At 41.1% G+C, this 25,929-nt stretch overlaps 2 protein-coding genes across 4 annotated transcripts; one reads left to right on the top strand and one right to left on the bottom strand.

Annotated features, from left to right (window-relative positions):
- Nucleotides 1-1,018: 1,018 nt before the first annotated feature.
- LOC307013583 (voltage-dependent calcium channel gamma-7 subunit-like) lies at nt 1,019-24,583 on the top strand. Its single transcript, XM_079640999.1, has 6 exons — nt 1,019-1,263; nt 5,359-5,554; nt 5,805-5,891; nt 6,575-6,715; nt 20,394-20,539; nt 21,174-24,583. The coding sequence occupies exons 2-6, from the start codon at nt 5,359-5,361 to the stop codon at nt 21,618-21,620; spliced, it is 1,017 nt and encodes a 338-aa protein (XP_079497125.1). The 5' UTR covers nt 1,019-1,263; the 3' UTR covers nt 21,621-24,583.
- On the bottom strand, nt 9,411-19,077 carry LOC307013582 (uncharacterized protein). 3 transcript variants are annotated; one of them, XM_079640997.1, is made up of 8 exons: nt 18,821-19,077; nt 18,329-18,389; nt 16,704-16,770; nt 16,389-16,462; nt 12,010-13,039; nt 11,002-11,154; nt 10,723-10,812; nt 9,411-10,077 (listed from the first exon to the last, which is right to left on the bottom strand). In XM_079640997.1, the coding sequence occupies exons 5-8, from the start codon at nt 13,021-13,023 to the stop codon at nt 9,769-9,771; spliced, it is 1,566 nt and encodes a 521-aa protein (XP_079497123.1). In that variant the 5' UTR covers nt 13,024-13,039; nt 16,389-16,462; nt 16,704-16,770; nt 18,329-18,389; nt 18,821-19,077; the 3' UTR covers nt 9,411-9,768. The 3 variants fall into 3 exon arrangements, with proteins under 3 accessions (XP_079497123.1, XP_079497122.1, XP_079497124.1); XM_079640996.1 differs by having other exon boundaries at nt 13,743-16,462; nt 18,821-19,076; XM_079640998.1 differs by lacking the exons at nt 16,389-16,462; nt 16,704-16,770; nt 18,329-18,389; nt 18,821-19,077 and having other exon boundaries at nt 12,010-13,653.
- Nucleotides 24,584-25,929: the final 1,346 nt, after the last annotated feature.

Here is a 25,929-nt window from a genome sequence, read left to right as displayed (position 1 = left end):
CGAAGTTGTGTGTGCAGTCCATCATTCACTGTCACTTCGACATGATATCATCCCTCTTTCTCACTGCTGCTTCCTCTCTCTCTTCCTCTCTCTCTCTCTTCCTCTCTCTCTCCCTCTCCCTGTTCTCTTTTCTATCTAGTCTCAATCTCTCATTCTCATCTCGCTCCCTCTCACTTTCTCGCTCATGCCCTGAGGTCAGAGTGTGCTGTAGACTATTGATATCGTTACTAAAAATATAGGATTCCTCCACCAGCCAGCTAAAAATAGACTAAGGGACATGGACCACAGGAGACAAGGGAGGAGGGGGCAAGAGGAAGAGGAGGAAACGGATGAAGAGATAAAGAAAGTGATCTGTGCAGTTAACTGTTATTCATGTGATTTCATAATATGTGTTAAATCAAAGTTTTTAACAAGATCATAAATGAACTACGGCTACCACAGGAAAGCTGATCTACTGCATTTTGTTTTAATGATATGTAATACGTAATGCTGTTAATTAGTTATTGGTCTGCTTTGTTGGTACACTTAAGTACAGCATAGCCATTACATGAAGTAAGCCTTTGTTCACAATCTAAGTAAAACATTTGAGGGATTCTAAGAAAACAAGCAAGAAATGGTTTCAATAACTTAATCAACCTTCATGTATTTAGCCCCTTTCCTCAGGTCAGTGCACTTTTGTGTTTGATACATAACTGGCTCTGTGATAAGAAGTAAAAAGGATATGAAATGTAATAAAAAAGCCAATACAAATAATTTAAAAATATTTTTAAAGAGCTAAACTCCAACTACACTATCTAACTTACATTATGCAACACAATACAAATACGTTAATGAATAGCATTATACAAAACACATCTTAAAATAGACAATAAGTTAAAGAATAGTTGTTTAACATGACCGCTCCCTCCCTCCCTCTGTCTCTCCCTCGCTCTCACTTTCTCTCTCCCTCCCTCTCTCTCTCTCTCTCTCTCTCTCTCTCTCTCTCTCGCGCGCTCACTATCTCTCCCTTTCTCTCTCCAACACTTCTCTCCCCCCTGCTCCTGCTATGTCTCTTTTGTAGCCAAAGTAGCTCGCTGAACCAATCCACCGCAGTGCCTGGGACAGATTGACTGAAAGAGAGAGTGAGGGATTTAGAGGATGGGTAAGGGGGCTTAAGGGAAAACACACAGAAGAGAGAGAGAGGGAGAGAGTCCAAAACCAACCAAGCCTCCCTGGTGTGAGGTTTCTTGGCTACTGACGTGTGCGCACGACTCTCGTGGCAGGGTAAGTATTTTCCCCCTTCTTTAAATTAACTACAGTTGTGCGTTTCTTTGGGCGATGACGCCTTTTTAAAACCTGACTCAGTCATGTCAAATGTGTGTTGGTGTGTGTGTGATGACAGCTGTGAAAAGCGCAGCATTCATAACGTGTCCTCATGTCGTGTTAGCGTAAAGACAACCGCTCATCTTTCATTTAACATATCGGAGCTAAATGTTATACCTGCATGCCGAGCTATTCATGTTTTCTCCCCATTTCATCCACATTTTGTCTGCGAGTTGCTCACATGTTCGCTGATCTGTGTTTATCATCTCCAAACTCCGCGTGTGAGTGTGTGTGACAGCAGGGGGGAGGAGGGAGGGGGGGTTAGACAATCCTATGCGCACATCACTGCCTCAGTCAGCCCTGTACCAGGATACAGAACCCCTATTACATGAATGTAGTTTAACAGAAAAAACGTTGTCTAACTATTCGCTCGGCTCCGTGAAAACGGTGCGAGTTTCACCAGAGTATGGCTGCGCAGCTGAAATGCTCCGAGAAATCATGAGCAACCCACCCATTGAGTCACGATATCTTCAGTTAGTCGTTATGAAGTCATTTATTTTTCCCTGAGTGATTCCGTCCTCCTCCCGGGCTGATTTTTAAGACGCTACACAGTCAAGGTTGGTTAGTTTGAAACAGGTGTAGGCGCATCCCCATCGTGCGCGTCCATGTTGGGTACTCCTTCCATTTTTTGGACCAAGGTCTTTCCCTGTGTTAACCTAAATCTACATGTACTCGTGCTGTTTCTGCCTCAAAGACTCCAAACATAGTTTCATCCTCCTCTCTCTGCTGATCTCTTTTCTTCAGCACATTTCCATTTCCTCTCCTCTTGGCATCTCTCCCTCTTTCTCTTCCTTTCCTGTGAGGCTGAGAGGTGATGTCAGTCTGTAGATTGTGACAGATTAGAGAGAATTAAACCTTTTGTCCCCCTTGTGGCTCCTATCTAACAAATTCAATTGGCTCATTACTTTCTGGGCGATGGAGCGAAGGGCCTGTCTCCCAGCGCTAAAATAGGATAGTTATCACAAATCTAGCAGGCATTTTTTCTGCTCAATCTCAATCCCAATGGCCATTTATCTCAAAACTGCAACAGCTCTTTAGACACGTTTTGAGGGCTGATATGGACACAGTGCCTGGGGGGTGAAGAGGTGAATCTGTCCCAATCATTTGTGTCCAACTCCATTAAGAACCAGCAGGATGTATTTCTATATTTCTATCTATGTGTTCTGTTTGACGGTGCAGTCCTTCTCAGAGAGATGAGGGTGCTGTCCGTGGGGCTGAATGAGTCTGGAAGAGCCACTCAGGCTCATCCACTCAATTCTGCTGGGTTGCAATGCCAATTGATTCTCACTCATTCCTAACCACTTTGGCACATCCTCCAAAGGCTGCAGGTGTGATTGTTCACCCCCACTTCACATCTCCCCTTTTCTTTGCCTTTAGTAATTTCACATGTCATTCAAGTGAGTTGTTTTTGAATTACCTTGAAATCTCTCAATCACACCGGCTCAAACTCTTGTCCGCCTAAAGTGTCGACAGCCACGGTGGCTACTTCCGGGCCTGCCGCACGATTTACAATCTCTGATAAAAGAAAAGGGAAAATAAAAGAGAGATAGTGTAAACAAATCTTCAGTTGTGTCTTAGATGGTTGCATAATGTCACTTGTAATTGTTGTACTCTTGATCGCTCTGCTCTTCCATCTTTTATCCAACCTGTTTGTGCGACTGGATTGCGGTTGGTCATACTCCCCCCCCCCCCCCTTACATCTCTCCATCACATTAGTAACCCACCCTGTGCATCATGTTCTCCTTTTAGCTTTGACATGCCCAAACTTGTCATTTCTCAGAGGATTTCTGTGATGCGTACCCTTTACCACCAGCCAGCTCTGTTCTTACACATACGCCGCGCTCACAAAAGAAGCTCTATTCATCCCCGGTGCTGCACAGAAGCCGAGGCAACTTCTATAGTGGTCACGTCTCACACAATGGCCTTTCCAGATAAGAAGGAGCCAAGCTTAATCTTTAATAGTTTATTCCCCAGCAGAATGGCTGTATCTATTATAACTCTGCTTTTCAAAGACTCAAAGGTTTGTCATACAAAGAAAGACCAGAAGAAGAATAAAGTAGTTCTCATGTTTAAGTCATTAGTTTGGCTTTCATTTTCTTTTGTCGAAGCGCTCTTAAGTGTCTGATAAAACGGTCAACTAGGAATTCATTCCACGGATTGAACATGATATATTTTTACCATATATTGATATTCAAATGGCTCACTCCACAAGACATACAAGGTACCGTAGATGAGTTCAGTGGCCAGGATTTAATGTCATGTACTGGATGTAATAACGCATAGGTGAAGGTTTACAGAGAATGATTAAAAAAAACTACAAAAAGGAATCTGGTCAGCTGCAGCATTGTACATTTTTTATTGATAACAGTCAAGCAGGCAGTCCACAAGTATGCAAATCAGCCTCCATTGCATCAGAGGAAATCATTTCAAAGACACGCCCCTTTGCAAACCGTGAAGCAGCAGTGTTACATCAGCAGAAGAATATGCCTGATTTCCCTCCTGTCAGATATGAACAAGAGGGGAAAGCTTGAGTAGTTGCCAACTGAACCGGAAGAGAAGGGAAAACATTTCCTGTTACAACGAATGTCAATTATCTTGTGACAGTAAGGGTCAGACTTTGGTGTATAAGCTCCATTAAGCCTCTTGTCCGCCAGCACAGTCTCTGTAATGATGTTGGGAAAGTTTTCTTTGTACACATTAGGGCCGATGTTCTGAAGGCTGAGATGGCTGTCAGAGTGTGTTTTGTTGCAGAGCAGGTGCATTACTTCATGCCAATAATTGGCCTCTTCCAGCCAGTTATTGCTGTGTCACATTTCATTTAAAGTCACTTAAGTATCCTTTTCAGCACCTGAAACACAACGTGAAGTGCATGCAGCCACTGGGAGATTGTACTATCCCAGCATCCTTTTCTTTAAGTAAGCTAAAAACGAATACAACTTATTTTCAGCTGCAACGATTACTTGACAGAAGGATAAGTCGTTCGGCAGAAAGATTCAAACAATTTTGATAATCACTTAACCCTAAAAATTATATTGTTCATGTTGAAAAATCATTTCTTCAGCAACTTAAAGAAGGACATTCACTCATTCACTGCGTTTTACATCACATTAAAGTGATTATCTCCAGGAATGGACAGCCAAACGATACATTTAAAGACTTCACCTTGGACTTTGAGAAATTTGAATAAAATAAAAATGCAAAAAACACGTCAGTGAAGCTTAACATGAAGATATCCTCTCAGTGTAAGGCATGCTGAACAAAACGACTGTGATTACAGTAAACACCGACACCGCTCTGTGTTTTCTACGTGCATTTGTTCGTGTCAAGCTGATGATACTGAACAGTGGTCCAAATTAAGCAGAGGCTATAGCGGCTAAACAATCACGCACACGTTCAGGGAAACTCACAAATGCATAGAGACAGCATACTCAAAGGATCTGCAGTGGAGTCTTTTCCAGTCAACCATAAGTAAATCACAGAAAGACCATGTGTGAGTCACACAGGACCTCTCCTCCCTGCTCTGATCTCTGTGTGTGTGTGTGTGTGTGTGTGTGTGTGTGTGTGTGTGTGTGTGTGTGTGTGTGTGTGTGTGTGTGTGTGTGTGTGTGTGTGTGTGTGTGTGTGTGTGTGTGTGTGTGTGTGTGTGTGTGTGTGTGTGTGTGTGTGTGTGTGTGTGTGTGTGTTTCCACTATTTATCTATGTTTCTTGCCTGAGTTCAGTGGTTCATCGTCCAGTCATCATCTGTTGCATTGGCTCCTCTCTGACCTTTAACAGGATTGGTTGCTAACGTATTTGTCACTAACTCATCCTCAGCAATAACAAGGCGAGACAGGACGATAGCCACTAGCTCTTTGCATGTGTGCGCGTCACATATCCGTCTCCCTCGTTCCTGATGACCTCCCTACACGACCCCTATCAAATGTACCTCTGTGTGTCTCTGCATTTATGACTTGTAATTCCTCATCTGGTCTAACCTCCCCCCCCCCCCCCCCCCAGATGAGTTCATGTAGCAGCCGTGCGTTGACCATCCTGTCCACGGTATTCGGGGCCTGCGGGCTGCTGCTGGTGGGGGTGGCCGTGTCCACAGACTACTGGCTGATCATGGTGGAGGGCATCATCCTGCAGCAGAATCAGAGCATGGAGGTGAAGATGGCGCTACATTCAGGCCTCTGGAGAGTTTGCTTCGTGGCTGGTAGGAAGATACACCAACATCTTTAAACATTCACATTCAGAAATGAAAAGATGACTGTACAGTGCTGCTATATGTGTGTGCATACAAACACACAATAACTGATAGAAAACAGGAAATGGGCTTCTGCACCTGCATGTCACAAAACATAATGGTTGCCTAGGCCATTGTTTTGCCTCCTCATGCATCACTCACTTTGGTCCTTAAGGGAAACCCCAACATTGAATTGTTTTCTACGTTTTTTTTGTCTCAGGAGCAGAAAACGGGAGATGTGTCGCATCGGAGTACTTCACTGAACCTGATATTGAGATCACCACTGAAAACACTGCAAATATCCTCAGTGAGTAAAACACACAACAGCGACTTTACACACTATCTGATTTGACTTGGACTCTGAGGAACTGTGACATTTTGAAATGAATCATGATACATTTTAGACAATAATGAACAGTTTAATAAATGAAAGTATTAGCTAGTGGCAGCCCTTAGTAATAGCACTGGTTCATCTGCAGTGATCAGATTAACTACGTTAACGCGGTTAAGAAAAGCCGATCATCCTCATGAATGAAGATATATTTTTAAGGAATTTTAAATCTTTAAATATAAAATATCAATTAGTTTTCTTTGATTCAGGAAACAAGAGTTTTGGTTTATTAAAGTCAATAGTGCTGTAATTAATATTCAATGTAGATAAGATACTAACTGAAAATGTATAACTTAGTTTGGTTTCTCCCGTGTTGCTTTGTTCTGTGGTTACGTCCCAGCAACATTTTATATCATAACCCTCCCATAGTTAAAAAGCAATTTCACGCTTCACCAAAGAAGGGAATACTCTTTCCAATCCCTTTTGAGTGATAAAAGTTACGGCATCTCCACATATCTGAGCATAATTTATATTCTAGCTCTGATGAACTAATACTTATTATCTTATCTCCAGAAACACTATCCCTCACCTCTCCCAGCAGTTTGAGGACACATGACATCAGCTCTGTGTAACTCTGTGCCCTCTCCCCCCCACCACAGAGATGGTACGGACCGCCACACCCTTCCCCATGGTGTCGCTGCTCTTCGTCTTCACGGCCTTCGTCATCAGTAACATCGGACACATCCGGCCTCAGCGCACTATCCTGGCCTTTGTGTCCGGCATCTTCTTCATCCTCTCAGGTGGGACTCATTACTCATGTCCAGCTGTCATCACACCTTCGCTCTGTGATTGATTACAGCAGCCTGGTGTGTCCTGTGTCACACGTGCAGACACTCCATCACAGCTCTTTTTTTAGTGGATGATGCAGGTGTGTAGGCCGTCATAGAAAAGGGTGACTAGATTTCAATTAGTTTTGAGGACTGCAGGGTGAAAGTTTCCTTCTTTTCTGTCTTTGCATGACTTTGGACTTAAACGGGTTGTATTTGAGCGATGATGGATTTAGGACATGAGCGGGTCTTTGGGCTTGATTTTCAGTCTGAGTGTAGTGAACCTTCTTGAACAGCAGGTGGCTGTAATGCTCCCATTTCTTGTCCTCTTTGTAAAGACTGTCAGGACCCAAATTGGAGCTCATGTTTTCTGAAGGCTGTTCCACTTCACATGTTTGAGAAGGAAGCTGCAGAGCATCAAAGAGACGGGGATCCCGCAACAGCTCCTGACTGCTGTGGCGGTTGCCTGCTGATAAAGGGTGTTGCAGAATAATAGTTGTTATATAACGTGGGTTATGTAATGTTTATAGACTGGAAGTGTCGCAGTGTTTCACTTTATGAGGTATTTTAATAATAGGGTGTTAATAAGGGGCAAGTGTATCAAATTGCTTTTCAGCGGTAAGATATTCTGCTGCACTAAGCCTCTCTCTATAAGCAAAGCCTTCCTCCTGCCTTTCCTACTCCCCCCTCCTCCTGCTCACCAAGCCTCTCAGTTTTTCTCTCTCATTCACTCCTCTTCCTCATTTCCTACTCTCTCTATCATTCACAGTATATTCTAGAATGTTGTGTGTGGTTTTTGAACTACTGAGTATTGTGAGCCTGGCTTTTGTTGGCATCATCAAGACAGTGGTTTGGTAAATAGTGTACTTTATGTTGGTCCTAGTCTGGATAATATTACAGAATTTAAAGCAAAGAAACCCAGCATGGAGCAACATAAGTTGAAGTATGGTTAGATGTTGCTCTCTTAGATCTTACGCTTTTGTACTCTTAGACACATCATGTAACTCTATTTCTTCCCTTTTCTGTCACACGCACGCACGCACGCACGCACACACACACACACACACACACACACACACACACACACACACACACACACACACACACACACACACACACACACACACACACACACACACACACACACACACACACACACACACACACACATACCATGTATACATCACTTGAGGGGACATTACATTGACTTACATACATTTCCTGGAGACTTATCCTAACCTTAACCATAACCAACACATGCCTAACCTTAACCCTAACCAAGTCTTCACCCTAAAATGAATGATTCCCCTTATGGGGACCTCCATTTTTTCCCCATAAGGGAGGCGAGTCCCCACACGTGACTGTGTAAACAGATGTAGGTCCCCACAAGTATATTAATGCTAGCCACACACACACACACACACACACACACACACACACACACACACACACACACACACACACACACACACACACACACACACACACACACACACACACACACACACACACACACACACACACACACACACACACACACACACACACACACACACACACACACACACACACACACACACACACACACACACACACAGCCTTTCACCTCACTCTTCTGCTCTCACTGTGCACATGAATGCGTGTTTCCTTCAATTCTCCGGAGTTACTTTTTTAGATTAAGATGTACTTCAACTGCATGGATTGACAGCACCATGGTTTCTGCATTTTCTTGACAACACAGCCTTTTAAAGTAGCATTTATGTCCTTCGCAATGACTAGTTTATTGCGAAGGACATAAATGCTTGACAGCCCGGTGGAACATTTGAATTTTGCAGCGAAAGCTAAAAATACTCGTATATGCTGTTTACAGCATGCAGCTTTCTTTGAATATTGATTCTTCGATGTTGGCCATATGTTGTGTCTCATGCATTTAACATTTCTGAGGCAAAGTGGAGAGGGTTCTTGGAGGATGAGGTTTTAATGTTGAATGTGATGCTTCGGGTGAAAAGGGTAATTGAAAGCCCAGTTTTGCATATGATGTTTTTTTACAGTTAGTTTACAGTGCTACATGAAGTCCTTTTTTCTCTCCTTTTAATGTTTTTTCTATCTTTTTTTTATTTAAAAAATATATAAATGTACAGTAAACAGGTAGTTATGTCCTTAGGTAGTTAAAATATGTCATTACAATATGTCAGGTAAATTTAAGGTACTTTTTATTGGTATTACACTGAAAAAAAGAACACATTGGATTTACTCAATTCAATTGTGGACATTTGTTGCACACAAATAATTTGCTTTGGCAGCAACCTATAGAATTGTTTTAAATCAACACAAACGATTTATGTCCAATCAACGCAATTACTTTGTGTTGATTCAAAGTTATTGAAATGTGTTTCAATAAAGTAAATTAAACACTTTCATCATTTTACTCCAACCCATGTTGATCACTTTATTCAAACACAATTCAATCCCTTTTATTCCAACACTATTTGATCACATAACTCTAGCAATATTTGTTATTTTAATATTCCCATGTCTATTACATGTTTTCAGAATTGTAATTTTTTTTGTTATACATTATATTTATAAATATAATTTTATGTAAATATGAAACAGATTTTAAAAGTAAACATAACCCACTTTTTTTGCATTGAAAACGATTAGAAAGTTTTGTTTCAAGACCTTTATTCAAGAACCTGGAGATTAAATAATCACTCAAGTCTTTCCAAAACTAATCTCCAATTTGAGAAGTACAAATATTAAAAAGGACCTTACATATCGTTTAGCAATTTCGTTACAACAACAACAACGTAAACAAAAAAACAATATATATATATATATATATATATATATATATATATAAATAAAGCATCCCCTGCTTTTTATAAGGCATCAATAACTGCGATGGTGGGAGAACCAGCCACACCACTCAGTCCAGGAATGTATACTCTGCATCTCAACTACAAGAACAGTGTAGGAACAGCGAGCCGTGAACATGGACAGTGAACATGGACAGTGAGCTCTCTTCACTCGTGCATTTTCCTCTTCAAGTTTTGGGCCTTTCTTGAAAGGTCAGATGCATCCACCTCCATTATAAGCTTCTGAATAACTTCTAAGGTGTTGCGGAGCTTCAACGGGTAATTCATGTTTAGGGCATACATGAGTCCAAACAGCATTACAGCTGCAAGAGCCACATTCTCCAGATCCTGAAGCACCACCACACCCTCGAGGATAACTCCGACATCAGAATAGTCACTGCTGGGAGTCTCTCTGGCAACATAGATCCCCACTGTTGTTTCTTCTACCTCACGTAGTGTGTTGGCCTCAGTCATGTCCTGGTGGAAGATAAATTATTTCTTTAAGGATAAGATTTTTTTTACTCGGACCTCATTAAGACACAATTTGCTTATTTGACTCTACTGTGGCACTACACTAATTAGCACAATGCTTGCGAAGAAGAATACCTGGTTTGTTTTCACCTGTGGGTTTCACCAGCCTGGCTATCAGATTGTAGGTTGTACATTAAATTGAGTGAATGGTAATTATTATTGGTAATATATATATCAGCGACTTTAAAAAGAGGAGAAGGTTGGAGAGAATCCACCAAATGCTGGAGACTAATGAGCAAAGCATTAGGTACTACTCCTGATTCATAATTCATCCTATGTGATGTAATATAAGCCCTACAGGTGGAAGATACTGCAGCCTGAGGAGGATAGAGCTGTCCTTAAGACTATTGCATTAGTATTTGAATGTGTTTCTGGAATCAGAAGAACACAAATCATGATAGACCATGTTAATTCTAACAAAACCAATTATAATATCAATTTCAGGAAGACAGCTAAGTAACATGTCTGGTAATATGGTCTGGTATATCTGGTCAAATGAGGTTCTTTTAACTGAGGCTATTTTTCTTCTTAAAAACATGTTCAAACTAACTTCTTTTTTGTATGTGGCCTACTACTTTAGCACACACTCACCATGTACTCCTTCACCAGATCCTCAGGATCCTCATTGAGGTAGATGCAGAGTCCTTTAATGAGGCACTCCCTGTCAGCATCGATGTCTTCCTTAAGGATTAAAACAAAGAATATAGGGACATTTTAATCAAATTGAACCTATGGAGTGGTCACATTTTGGGATAATTTACCATTGTAATTGATTTTAGACTGACCTAATGCCAAAAAGGAAATATTATATATATACACACACACACACACACATATCTACACATATACACACAGTTCAAAAGTTCTTACCGTCATCATGGCAGCCATGTCTTTTAACTTCTTGCCCTGCTGCCCCGATTTTTTCGAGAACACCCTCAGCAGACTTGCGGAGTGTAGGTCAAGCTGTGACAGGAACCTTGACTGTAGAGCCATAGTTGTAATCCGCTTGAACTCTGCGTTAACCTGAAAAAAAAATGAAACCATTTTTTAACAACACGGCCCACTGACATACACACATTTGTTTCATTAAACTTACAGCTGCCAATCACATAACTGTATGCACTATGCATGTTTGCTCAGCATTTGATTTCGGCTATGGAATATTGGGTGTGAATGCTGAAAGCATTTTGCTCTACCGAGATGTAATCCAGCTTGACGCGATCTGATATATTTTAGACAAACTTATTTTTTTAGGCGGCTTTGATGTAGTGCTAACTTATACAATCATATTCGCCACAGTAGATACGAGATTTGGACCTGAAAATCGCCAATAATATGTTTGTGAATGTGTGACGAATCTGATGACAGAGGCAGACCACAACTGTTGTGTTCGGTAAACACAACATGTGGAAACCAGTTAGTCTGAAAACCAGTAGGGACATGACACCAGCAGTATGTGCTGTGTGTTTCTGTTCTCAAGGAGGTTTAATAAGAACTTGTGCTAAACAAAACTTGCAGTCATTTTAATTTATGACGTTATCACGGTATTTTTCCTTTTAACTCTAAGCCCAAATTCCTCGCTAAATAAATGTTCCTCCTCCTCAATCCTATTTTTTTCGGCCCCCGGGATGACGGACATCCTTAAACTCAAGCCCTACTCATCTGCTTCAATCATGTTCCCACTTTTTCAAATATTCCTACTACTTCACCTTCTTCTTACACATTTAAGCCAGCAATGCAGTGAAGCATCAGCTTTTCAACATCCAGCATTCATTTGCACCTACTTCTGAACAACATCGTAATGGGGCCAAGCTTTACTCTAACAGTTGCATATACCATCTACAGCACAAAAAGTTACACCATTATCTTTGTACTCACCTCCATTACACCAAAGAGAGCTGGCCATCTCTCTTGTACATCACTGGTCATGGGAACATCACTAATGACTTCTTGTCTTCTCAATGCAAATGTTTTCTCCATTTTAGCCTTAACTGTCTCTCTGTTATTACGCTTCTTGTAATCTGAAAGGAGTTCAACCCTCATCTTCTCCAAGGACTGGGCGCATTCTCCAAGTGGAAAGTCAGGGCAGTAGGCCACTTCACCCCTCTTTGGTTTCTTAACTTTAAAAGCAGGAGAACGTTTCCCTTCTGGTTTATGTTTCAAAGTATTTACACATACTTCAGGACATCCCACTTTCCGGAGATGTGTGCGGTAGTTGGACAACTTGTATTTGAGACTAGTCTTCCATCCCCCATAGCCAGAGGCTGAGCCTTTTTCTTGTAAACATGGATGCTTCATGACGAGCGCCTCTGCAACTTGGTCAAACTCCCTGTCCGTGGCGTAGACTTTGTGCTTAACTACCTCCTGAATCAACCCCTCTAGTATATCAGACTTGAGCTTTGAATCAGGGATCAACAGTGTCCCTTCTTCTCTGAGAACTCTGTGGGCCTTTTCAAGCTTAATCTCTGCATCATACGAAAAACGGGGAACATGGAACACACCTGGCCATGAAGACCGTGAAGAAGTGGACTCTGGAGATGTGAGAATCCCGGTGCTGTCGCCTAGAGAAGATGTGGTGTCATCAGGATGACTGGTTGGTGGAAAGGAGCAACTGTCCACACATTGATCTGCATCAGCATTGAGAGGTCTGCATGATGTGTATATGACCTTGACTGTAGCTTTGTCTTGTATTTCTCCCATGGAAGTTAAGTTCATAAATTCATCGCCAAAAAGCGTGTCCATGAACTGCAGCCGAAAGGGTTCCTTTACATTACACTGAGTCTTTATCTCATTCTCCAGTTCATTCACAGTTGAAGGCAGGCCAGCAGAAATCACCACCCTCTGACAGCTGTCAGCCCCTAGGATTACTCTGAGAACAGCTGATGTCATCATGGTCTTTCTTCACCGTCTGTTAGGAAAGAGAGTATATAAACAATAAAAGGTTTAGAATTAGTTTTATTTCAAGTACATGGGGCTTGGTAGAAGAGTGAATGCTTGTCATTTTTTAAAAGGGTTCATTGTGAAGAACAATAACAATGTTATTGGACCAATGTATAGGGTTGGGTACTGTTCACATTTGAACCCATAGATATAAACAATAGATGGCTCACCCATGCTGCTGGCCAATGGAGACCGACGTTGCAACATGGCCGCCATCTTGCTGCAGTCAGCTCGCTCATTCATAACATTATGGTTTACTATTTAAATAACCATAGTTTGCTCAATTTTCAAACGGGTTGGTTTGTTATAAACATCAAAGATGTAGTTATGGTACTGCATACTTATAATTATGATTTTTTTTTCAACATGTCTTGTTGTCTCCTGTATCATAGCCATGCTAATAACGTTTATAATAAACCAAACCGTTTGTAAATCAGTCAAGATTTCAGCGAGTTAAGAGTATTTTTGTGCAGATCACTCACCTTACAACAGTAGCTGGTGACTGCAGCAAGATGGCGGCCGGTGAGCTACGCTGGAAAATCTCCCATGAGCCATCTATTGTTTATATATATATATATATATGTGTTTGAACCGATACCAGTACCCAACGGTACCTATTCTCTGTACTTTAGTCTGTACCTGCCCAAGCAGTGTTTAATTTGTTGCTTTACCTCAGACACAGATTGATCTCTTCAAGGTCACCATCCGCACACATCCAACCAGATAGGCGGCCAAGGGATACTCATCGACCAGTTCACAGACTTCCACAAGAGCAAGTTCTCGTGACGGAGATGGAGTCACCTCAAAGGCTCTGTAGTGCTCACTATACCATCCACACAGCAGTTTCAAGACAAAAAACACTCTCTGATGCAAAATGCATATTTGATGGATTTCCCCAAATTCGGGCAAGCCACCTTCCGACCCATGGACAACTACCATACCTGTCCTGTAGTTTATTCCCTTGCTCCAAACATTTTTTGCAAGGTGTATTTCAGATATGTCAGGATCTTTCTGTTTAAAAGCTTGAACTAGCTCCTCCTTCAAAACATCTAAGGGGACAGAAGATACATCTGAGACATCCAGCATTTGTTTATCAATACTTGGAGACGACAAGTGGTAGCCAATCATAAACTGATGTTTCACAGCCAGAGATAGGGGCACGTTTTTAAAGCAACTGGTGTGTTTGATTATGTTTTTAAAGAAACTGTGCTTTGCCTCAAACCTCATAGTCCAAAGTCCCACAAGAGGCCCAAAAAACCTTATTAGTTGTGGGTAATGTTCTATGTAGTGGTGTTTGGGACGCAGTCTATTGTTAGGAAAAACCTCTTGATACCTTTGTCTATGGTCTGAAATTTTGCTCTCAAGGTATGCAATAGACTCGTCGTTGTGAACTGGGGAAACCACAAGCTCAGCAATCTGTTTTAGGTCCAACAAGACCTGCCATGCTGGATCATGCTCAGGAATCTTAGGCCCAATTATAAATGGGAGCAATCTTAACAAGCACCAGTTTTCATGGGCATTACCACCTATGGTTTTCCTGTGTGAGAGATTGTGTGGCAAAATATGAGGCTTATTTGTTTTGTCTGTCCACTTGTATGGGAAATGTAGAATGGAATTGTTAATATCTTCCAAGGTTATGTACTTCTTTGAGATTAGAAATGTTAGACAATGTGCTATTTCAACAGGCACAATGCCTTCAAAGAGATCGTGGGCAATGTCAGGAGGGTAGCCACTGATGACATTAAAATGAGAAAGCGCTTTAGTCAAAGGACAAGCTCTTTTAACTCCAAAACAGCTGCTGCCACTATCTAGGGCTGTTCTGACATGAGTGTCATGTATTTCTTTTGTTCTGAGGCTGAAAGTTCCTGCTCTAACCTCATTTGATGCAATGTCTGAAGCTGTTGCAGTACAAAAACGACAAAAATAGGTGCCTGAAAAATTCTCAACAAAACCCGCTAATCCATGAGCTCCTAAATTGTCTGCAGCAATAGTTTGAACTGTACCTTTGAGCGATGTTCCCAGTTGTGCGACAAAAATTCCATCAACTTCCAAAGACCTGAGATCACGTAGAAGTGGCTCTAAAACCTTGTCATAGCCATAGGTCTTAACATTGTCTGTTTTGCACAAAATAGCTAAGTAAATGGAGGACAAAGAGGAATGAGACCCTGGGGGTAGGTTACTCAGCACCCAGTACACAGCACAAAGTTTGTGGGTTTTACGGGAGGTGCCAAGAGGGTTACAGACCTCAAAGTCATCAACATACAAACCAATAGATACCCTTAACTCTTGACCTGACAATAAACTGTTTTGCTTACAATGCAGACCATCCCTGAAACACTTGTACACAATTTCTTTTGCTGTCTCTGTTTCCCTTTGCGTTTTGTGACTACAAACTAACTTGTCCACAATATCTTTCCTATTCAACAGCACCTGTAGAGATTCAAGAATGGGGACATACTGGAAGGTTTTCTTCTCTTTAGCATCCAAAATACATTCAACTGGTTCAACAATATTAAAGTTTGCCTTGTAATACTGCTTACGTTGATATGTAGAACTCAAAGGACCACCCTTCTCTATGGCTTTATTTATAGGATTCCCAGTGCACAGAGAAGTGGTTATTTCCTCTATGATAGCTCTGTCAACCTGGAGTTTGTGCTTCTGAAAAATATCAACTAGAACGCCATCAGTGTGGGAACTCGAGAGAGAGCTAGTTAAGTTGTGAAGCTCTAGCAAAAAATCATTGATTGCTGTGCTTGGTACATGGGTTAAATGTTCCAACTTTAACAAAGCTGCTGCAAAAGTTTGTTCAATTACATTTGGAAGGTCATTCGGGGCATAAACACTGCAATCTGGTTGTGCATCAGAGTATGCCTCACCTATTTCATCATCTGAAGTATTTTGCGCAGATTCCAGAGAAACAAAGGTGGTTGATGTCACAATTTCTGGTTTAAAATCTGTAATTGAATAATAAGTATGTTTTCTGCTCCAGTGGGATTTAAATGTTCCGTAGATATTTGTTTGAAAGTTGCAATCTAAAAACATGCAAGTTACAACCTCATTTTTGTTAAGGTGTGCATTAATGTGAGCCCAGTAATACCTTTCCGAGACAAGATCCTTACAAGGACATAACTGGCACCTAAATATACAGCTCTTGGATTGATGACTGGTTTTAGTCACATGAAATCTATTCAAATGAATTAAAAGCGCATTCCACGTTTTAAAAGTGCAGGGGCAGCTTACATATACACAAGGAAAACGATTATTATTCCCATAATATCTATGTTTCACTCGATAATGTTTTAATATTTGGGACCTACTTGGTAAAACTGAGGGGCAGGCCTTACAACGCCACATTCACAGCAACATTCTGGCAAACTTGCAGCACCATTCACTGCAAAAGACAAATGGAAACAAAGAAGGATTAATGTCTAATGAGAAAATTCTGACAAAAATGTAAGACAAGCTGTCAAAATGAAATAACAAACATCAATCAATAATAAAATGGGGAAGGTCTAAGTAACAGTAGTGACACAACTGTTTATAAAAAGCATTTCAAAAAGTATGACACATCACACAATGGCCAATCACACCGAGTGGGACAGGGTTAAACCAAAATACAATTGTATTCTCACCACATCAATTTGAGCCCACAGTAAAAGCGCCGACTCCAGACACGCACAGAGTTCGCGTTTCAATCTGCTGCAACAAAGAGCAACACAAAAAACACTTATACAATGCAAAACAGTATTTCTATAGACAAAAATTGTAAATACTCTACACATACGGGAAGTAGGGGTTCTGGAGGTGCTGCAGCACCCCCTGTTGGTGAATGGTGTACATTTTTTAATGGTTACTATTATGTTCATGTTACTGTTGAAATCTCTCCCCACTTTTGGCCTCACCCCCTAAGTAAAATGACTTCCCACGGCTAAGACTCTACAGGTCAACAGATTATGTTATTTTGAGGGATGATGCCAATCTTTTTTATAGCAGATCAACAAATAGCCAATATACATGTCTGCATCTGAAAATGTAAATGACACCATTGCTCCCTTCAATGTACATGTATATATACGGCTGGGTACCTACCGAAATAATCTGGTACCAAGTAGTATCGACTTCTCAAGTCAAAAGATACCTATCCTTATCATAATAATCACTGCTACATGGGGCACTGGGAAAGTCAGATGATGTCAGTCTGCATAATAATTAACCATGTGCTGCATAATAATTAGCCATGTGCTTCTGGTAACTAGAGCATATAGCCTGTCTGTATCACCTAGAATGACGCACAAACATATATGCCCTAAAGCTGATGCACCGGACTGCTAACCATGCTAAGCCGTTAGCCCTTAAGTAGCCGTTAGCCCCGTTAGTACCTGTTAACTGTGTTCGTTATTCTCCCGACCAGGGGAGAAGCTTTAAAATAGGAGACTAAATGGAGTCTCTGTGAAAGTTCAATTGGGTACTTTAATTTAAAAAGGCGCGGGTTGGTCACAAGCATGATATTGTTCAGTCAGACAAACAGCTGTGATCTGGCTCTCCTCAATAGGGAAGAGAAGAGAATAGATCTCTCCTCCGGTGCTGTTTATATATCCTCTGCTGGCTCCTCCCCGCCAGCCGGCTCACCTCGTCTCCAATGTCCGTTATTGCATTTAAACAGAGGATAGGTTCTTTTCACATTCAATATATGCTTAACACGCCGTTTCTCCTCATATTCTCTTTCATCACTTTTCATTTAACACATTTTAAACGCTGTAATCAATACTCTAAACAATACTTCTCGGCTCGTTTGGTTTCCGGTCATTCCGGATGTTGTCACATGCTACTCTCGTCTGTAAACAATAATGTATTCAAATAAACTGTACCTTCATTTAATATTCAGCATAGTAGTACCTCGACATCTATAGTTGTAGTGTTAAATCAGTAGGCTTCGGTTTGCACCACTCCATATCATTTCGCTACTAAATTCACCTCTTTAGGAAATCGTATATTAGCCACATGCTAAATGCTAACCGGAGATGAAGGATTTTCAGAATAAAAGCTTAACTGCTTGTGCACAAGAATTTCTGGTTTTTCAGTATAAAAGAGCATTAAAACTGACGGCATGTTTAAACTACATTTCCCCATTAAAACATTGATTTTAATTTCTAACATACCCCAATCAGGTTTTAAGGGTAGCCTACTGGTATCATAATTCTGATAAACGATACCCACACTTCTAATCCTGTTATTTACAGATAAAATACATACTCACCACAGAACTTGAGCCACAGCAGAGGCACTACGGTCGTCTGACGGCAATCTACAGCAGCAATCTGCAGCAGCAACAACAGCATTGACATTAAAAAAGTATTGCCGTTTTTCCCTTGCTAAAATTTAGCATAACTTTGGAGCGTGGCTTGGTTAAAAAGTGAGCGCCCCAGCCTCTTAATTAAAAGACAGTAATGTAAACTCGTACTGCTCGTTGACCAAAGCTTTCGTTTGAAAGCTAACGTTAATCCTAATGCGACGTTAGCTAACAATGGCTAAATTAACAGATAGCATTAAGTAACTACGAACCAACACCTTGCGGCGGGCCCCACCCGCCATTTTCACAGAGGAAACGTAGCACATGGTAATTCAACAGCACGAGAGCAAATAACTTCATGACAGTTCATTAACTTATGTTGGTGACTTTCAATGCATTATATTACATATAGTTACGCATTAACTAATATTCCAATGTATTCCAACCATCCATACTTACCGATCCAAGCTGGGTAATGGCGGGACAGAGCTGCCTTCCTTGCTGCTGTCTTCTTCCACAAAGAAATGCATTGCGCGATTTCGCGGGGTATATTGCGGTGGAATTGATACATTTATTTGATTGACTCATTTTATCCCAACATGACCTAAACAAGTTCATGTACTCTCTCCACATAAAATGTAGATTCTACTCAATACTATTACATTTTGCTTCGGAACATGAGGCAATTGTATAACATTCACACAATAGGCTTGGATAAATCCAACAGATGGCCAGTCCCCCTTTTTTCAGTGTATGTTTAGTAAAGGATTACTTTTGTTTAGTTTTATTTATCTGAATTAGGTTGTGGATCACTATTTTTTTTAAATAATTTTCTTTTTACCCCAAAAGGAACTGGCTGGGATTATAATACTTACATTAATGTATTTGTGGTTTGCCGACAATGTTTTGTTAAATAGTTTTCCTGCCTATCGCCAAATGTTTTTTTATATCTAGGCTACCAAGTTTACTTTTATTTCCACATTTAAGGTTGTATTTAAAGCACCAAAGGCACATAGTAAAAGTTCAGTAAAGATTCTGGTTAAATATTGATGATTTCAAGAGGGACTTGAAGCACGGGACAGTTTATTAACAATTAACCATACACAATGTCTTTCTCTAAAAACTCTGAAAGTTCTTAAACTTAAACACACACCAAACCACTTCCTACACTCATAGGAAAAATGTGCCAAACATAATATGGAGGATGCAGACCTCCCAATGTTAAATAATAATAATAATAATAATTCTTCCATCTCGCCTGTGGTTAGAATCTTCTGCAAAATGTAATGTGTTGTCTTGGCTTATGCTACACCCTTTCACCAAGTTCCATGAACATCAGGCCAGTGGTGTTTCTTTAATCCTATCAAGTTAACAAACAGACAAACAAACTGAACCAAAACATAACCTCCCTGGCAGAGGTAATTATGTTTCCCTCAGAACACATTTTGGCTAAACAAATCAGCAGTGTTGAAATGTAATTTTGCATGAGACTGGGTTGCTGCAGGGGAGGAAGAAAGCCAAGGCAATTATACAGATTCTTTCCCCATACACATACACAGACATTGACTTAGAAACAACAACAGAAGTAAGAAGACATAAGAGTGCAGTCAAAAGGTCAAACGTGTTGTATAAAAGCTTATCGTTCTGACCATTATTTAGCTTCACGTTGTTTTGAATCTTTCGAGTGTTTTCCTCTTTGCAGGTCATTCATCTTTATGCTCCTTATCTGTCATCATGAAACAACATACACACTCTCTCTGCCATCTCTTTATTAATCAGAACATTTTGCAGTCTAATCGCTTCACTCTCTTAAACACTGGTGCAGCTGTCTGAATGGCCACATAATGACCTCCTCGCTGGCTACTGTATCTGACTCACTGTCATTGTTAATGTGCAATGTGTGTGTGTGTGTGTGTGTGTGTGTGTGTGTGTGTGTGTGTGTGTGTGTGTGTGTGTGTGTGTGTGTGTGTGTGTGTGTGTGTGTGTGTGTGTGTGTGTGTGTGTGTGTGTGTGTGTGTGTGTGTGTGTGTAGGCCTCAGTCTGGTGGTGGGTCTGGTGCTCTACATCTCCAGTATTAATGACGAGGTGATGAACCGGCCCAGGGAGCCCGAGCAGTTCTTCAACTACCACTACGGCTGGTCCTTCGCCTTCGCTGCCTCTTCATTCCTACTCAAAGAGGTGGGTTTGTGTGTGTTAGCCCCACAGATATGGGAACAAGATTGAGAGTGCACCCAGATAATGTATTCTCATTTCCATGGTTAAGTATTGCACGCTGAGTGTGCAAGAAGCTAAGACGATTAGTATTCTGTGGATATGGTGAGGTATCATGGGGGGGGGGGGGGTGATGTGTGTGTGTGTGCGTGTGTACGTGCACCGATGTGTAGTGAGGTTTTCATGTGATCTTTTGCTCATCTTTCCACATCCCCTCCCCCCTGCTCCCTCGTGCCTCTTTCCCATCATCAGCAGCACTGCTCTTAATGTGGTGCAGTGGACACTAACCTCCTCCCCTCCTCCCCATCTGTCTCCTCCTTTTGCATTTCCTTCCCTTCATATCTGTTTTACATGAGCTTAAAAGAGCTTCAAGCTTAGCCTCGTCTTTCTAAATTAAAAGCACATACGTTCACCTCTTCTCCCACCTCTATCAGTAACTTAAATCTCCCCAGCTGTCACTTTTTACTGCTTCTTTCAAAATGTATTTGTCTTTGAACTCCATTTAATTACGCAACTTTAACTCCCTTTCCTCTCTCGCTGTCCCATCTTACCCCCCCCCCCCCCCCCCCCTCATCTGTTCCTGCTTCATTCACTGTCTCAGGGGGCCGGGGTGATGTCAGTCTATCTGTTTATGAAGCGCTACGCCGAGGAGGAGATGTACCGCCCCCACCCTGCACTCTACCGCCCCCGCCTGTCCGAGAGCAGTGACTACAGCGGCCAGTTCCTACACCCAGAATCCTCCTGGCCTCCGCCGAAGCGAGGCCGCAGCACCTCTAACGCCTCCAGCGACATCTCCATCCAGCTCAACCAGGCCCCCCCACAGCAACCCAAAAGTGGCCACCACGGGCAGGGCAGCCCCCCCTCTGGGTCTTCATCTGCAGGGAGCTACCAGATGCCCCCACAGTCTGCTGTCTACTCCACACACACCCTCACCAGGTCGCACGGCTCACACCCCCAAGGCCAGGCTCTCCCCATGGCCATGCCTCCATCGCCTGTACCACCCCCTCACTATCACACACACATGCACATGAGCGCCTCCCCCTGTTAGGAAACGGGAGCATTAGGGAGGGAAGGAGAGACACTGACTCCTCATAATCACTTATTCTGTACTTTTAGATGTGGATGAGAGTAAATACTGAGCTTGGAGCACAGACCATTTAAGATGAAGCGGACGGAGAGGTGATAAAACGTGATAAAATGTAGCTTTGGAACAAATAAACCAAGGACAAAGGAGGTGATGGAGATTGTAAGGAAGGATTTAACAGGATTGTGGAGATGTGACAGACACTGTGATGGAGAGAGAAAAATATAAACAGGGGATGAGTGGAAAAGGAAAAATGTGTTTCTTAGAAAGACTTTAGAGGTTAGGTTGAGTGACAGAGGAGGTATAGGGGAGGGAGAGAGAGGCAGGGAGAGCGAGGGGCTGCGGTATAATGTGAAGATACCGCAGTGCTGCAGGAAATTTGTATGCACTTGGAAATGTACAATGCAAAACACTGATCACACAGACTGAGTGCACATAGTTTTATACATGCATAAATCAAAAGAAAACATGGACTACGAACCTTTTACCAAAAGGTAAATGTGGTAAAATATATTTGTGTCTTCTCTGAATTTCTTACATCATCAATCCAGTTTCATAACTCACAATGTCAAAATAGTATTATTAATATAGTTAATTAAAAACATTAGTTTAACAATAGATTAATTCTGAAGTGAGAACACTGTATGTGAATGTTGTTAATATTTGTAAAAGAAAAAAATAACACAGACAGAAGTGGAAGATGTTCTGAAATATCACAAGGAGAAATCTACTCGATGTTTTACATATTTGTTTAAGATTCAAATTTCTAAACTTCTTGAATATAAAATCGCACATGAGGACTATTAATATAGCTGTTGTAAATTATAAATGAAGCTTTGGCACAAGTCACATCAAGAAAATGTCTGACTCATTCTGCTTTGGATGAAGACTGCAACAGGCCATGGTGAAAAGGAGGAACCAGCGACCCTGGTGGTCTGATGCCCTCTACTGGTCACTGTTCTCCACTGACCTTGGATCAGCTTTGGGGGCAAAGGTCACGACTTCTATGGGCACTCTTCCTTCCTCAGTGACCTCCACTGTGTGTTTGTTGTTGGTGCAGCACAAATGAGTTGGACTGAAGCTGGTGAATGTTAGAAGAAACAAGACATGCCATTTTGAACTGCACATGGATCAAGAGTTATGCTTTAAAAACTGGTTAGAAGTATTTTTAAAAGCTTTAACGCTGTTGGTATATCTGGATAACTCACATGATGAAAGTATTAATTACATTTGCACTCACTGCTCAAAGGACAATTACACTGTTTGTGAAACGCAGGTCCTTTTTACATAGACAAAGAGACCCCTGCTTTATTCCAATGTTTTCATTGGCTATCTGAGCCAAAGGTTTCTAGAGTATCTGAAAAAATATTTTTAATGTAATTATATACTGACCTCTGTTTATTTTAAGGATCACCTGATGAGAATTCTTACTTTAGGTCAATCTGATTATCTTCTCGATTTCATGTTTTATCTAGGAAATGTAAGAAAATATTAAAAAATTGTCATTGTTATGGCCCACAACTTAATATAATGTATTTAAGCTGCTCGTTTAATTTGATCAACAGTACAAAGATCATATCATATTTGAGAAGCGGAAAGCAGAAAAGACAATATTAGCTTACAGGTGGAAACATTTATTATTCAGGTGTTTCAGATGATCAGACATGGGTCAGAGTAGCACTTCCTTTAACATTGTGGGGGCTTTGTGGGACGTTTAAGCCTACTTTGCTGTGCACTTTAACCATATGATGCTTTATGTTTCTTAGTATAATATTTTCAGATGCTTTGAAACCGAGTTTCTCTTAAATATTGTATAGCATCTCAAAGATGCATATTCTAAGCAGGACCTGTGTATCAAAAACTGTTTTAATATAGATAGTTTATTTCGTTTATTGTTTTTAAGGCACATCATGGATATGTCGATAATATCTCTGTAATGAGAATTAAACCACCGTGTCATTGTTTAGCGGCTGGTTTTCATTATCACTGTGATGCTAAAGAGAGAGGGAAACACACAGATGTCCTACAGAATGTGTGGGATGAAAGTCTTACAAACATACGGGGGAGCATATAAAGTGAGATCGAGGAGATATCGTCACATTTTCGCCTTTTTGCGGACGTTTTGTTGATCAAGCATGTGGTTTTTCAACACCGCCCTTCTTTTTGTTTATGTAGTCGCACAAATTCATATTGAGATGAAGTCCAGTGAAGCTGCAGCCTTCTGTTGTTGCCTCTGCTGTTACAGTAGTGCTTAAGTTCCCTGCTCAAGGTTTATATACACATCCAGCCGATGTGTACTAACATTAGCATCGATTTGGAATGATGTTTGTCCCCACCTAAACTAATAAGTCCAGTATTAATTTTCCTTTCAGCTCTGGTATTGGTTTTCACCAACTCCTGAGGGAAATATTTGTCTCTTTAGCTGCTAAATGCTCCACTGGGTTGACCAGCTACTCGCTAATTTGTCTGTCTTTCATTTGGCGCTGAGCAGGTAGTGTGTAGCAGCTGCCTGATGCAAGCTGCTTTGAGAGCAATGAGGATGAACCAGACAGAGTTTAGAGTTTCTAGTTAATTACAAGAACGAGCTGTAAGATGCTACTGAGGAGCTGAGGTGTCAGGTAATACGTTTTAAAGGGTTGCAACTTGTTTTTCCTCTTTATGATTACATAAAATGATGTAGCTGTGCTTGATCTGCAGAGAGCCTGGACTTCTTTCATATAACCATCTTTGTAAAGAAAAAGAATATGGGTAAAACAAATGCTTTTCAATGCTTTAATGGAACTGATGCTGTATAATCTTGAGTTACATAAGTCAATAGCAGTTGTGATTAAGATCACTTTTCTTGAAAGTGTTGACATCTGTCACTCACTTTCCTCTTAACATGAATAAAACTTTCAACATGGGTTCATTTCACCCTGTTACACCTCTCTGGCTTCCTGTTTCTAAAATGATAAGTTATACTTTTGCGTTATTTCAATATACTTTTGATTTAACTTTTACGTGTTTCTTTGAAATGGTTTGCATAATAAGGATAAAACAAAAAAAGAAGTCCTAATTTTGACTGAAATTGTGAGACCAGCATGCACTTATAATAATATGATACATAAAGAGTGTTTTTTTTTCTGGCTGGTCTTTGTGATAGAGGGAACAATTGTAAGTGAGTGCACACTGCACTGCGGTGAACCACTGGGTGTTAACCAGGCTCCCTCCTCAGTGTCGGCAAGCCACCACAGCCTGAGGCCAACAATTGATCAGAGAGTTGAATGTGTGTATGTTGTGCGTGATTGACTGCGTTTGATGATCTATTTGGTTTTGTATGGATGATGCCAAACAGTTCATCCTATTTTTGTTACTTACATATCCTACTTAATAATTCAAACAAATGCCTGATTTGTCAAGGTCAAAAAGGGAGTAAAGTGAGGGAACAAGCCGATGAGCTAATAGCACACTGGCAGAAGAAAATAAATTGAGACTAAATACCGTTTGAAAAACATAATTCCTGAATTATAATGCAGAATGAAATGGAATTTGAAAGCAAGATGCCAAAGATGCAGAAAGTGCATAATACTGTGTAAGCGTGTTTCAATGCAAGCAAGGGAAAGAGAGTACGCGTGATGGGAAGTTACATTAGGAGTCAAACATCGAACATCCACATGTCAATAAAACTAAAAAGCATGAGCACTCTGCTGTGTGTGTGTGTGTGTGTGTGTGTGTGTGTGTGTGTGTGTGTGTGTGTGTGTGTGTGTGTGTGTGTGTGTGTGTGTGTGTGTGTGTGTGTGTGTGTGTGTGTGTGTGTGTGTGTGTGTGTGGTGTGGTGTGTGAAAGAAACCTGACTGCTGGTGTAAATATTTGAGATGAAAATGTAACTTGTGGTTGTGTCCACTTTTGTGTAATAATGTTCTGTGTGGTTGCGTGTGTGTGTGTTTGCTTCATATGTTTGTCTGTGTATGCTTATGTTTGACTCCATGCGTGTGGCATTGTGGGTTGAGTGGATCTCTCTTTTCACCATCACCATTACTGCATGAAAGACCTGTCACTCTGTATTAGCTCTCTCCAGCTCTCCCCTCTGTGTGTGCATGTGCGTGTGTGTGCGTGTGTGTGTGTGTGTGTGTGTGTGTGTGTGTGTGTGTGTGTGTGTGTGAGAGAGTGTGTGAGAGAGAGAGAGAGAGAGAGAGAGGGAGAGAGAAAGGGGTGAACCGGGCAGCAAAGCCATTTTAAAGCTATTGAAGGTCATTGTCTGCTCAGTTTTGAGCATCCTAACTGCTGAGTGCGA

The sequence above is a fragment of the Notothenia rossii genome (genome assembly GCF_949606895.1).
Source record: "Notothenia rossii genome assembly, chromosome: 7".
NCBI lineage: Eukaryota > Metazoa > Chordata > Actinopteri > Perciformes > Nototheniidae > Notothenia > Notothenia rossii.
The sequence above is the reverse complement of the archived record's forward strand: the minus strand, read 5'-3'. Positions and strand labels throughout refer to the sequence as shown.

Coding starts and splice junctions, on each gene's coding strand:
- LOC307013583 (XM_079640999.1), top strand. CDS start 5,359: ATGAGTTCATGTAGCAGCCGTGCGTTGACCATCCTGTCCACGGTATTC. Junction 6,716..20,393: donor CATCTTCTTCATCCTCTCAG/GTGGGACTCATT, acceptor GTGTGTGTGTAG/GCCTCAGTCTGGTGGTGGGT. Junction 20,540..21,173: donor CTTCATTCCTACTCAAAGAG/GTGGGTTTGTGT, acceptor TCACTGTCTCAG/GGGGCCGGGGTGATGTCAGT.
- LOC307013582 (XM_079640997.1), bottom strand. CDS start 13,023: ATGATGACATCAGCTGTTCTCAGAGTAATCCTAGGGGCTGACAGCTGT. Junction 11,155..12,009: donor CTCTCTTTGGTGTAATGGAG/GTGAGTACAAAG, acceptor TTTTTTTTTCAG/GTTAACGCAGAGTTCAAGCG. Junction 10,813..11,001: donor ACATGGCTGCCATGATGACG/GTAAGAACTTTT, acceptor TTAATCCTTAAG/GAAGACATCGATGCTGACAG.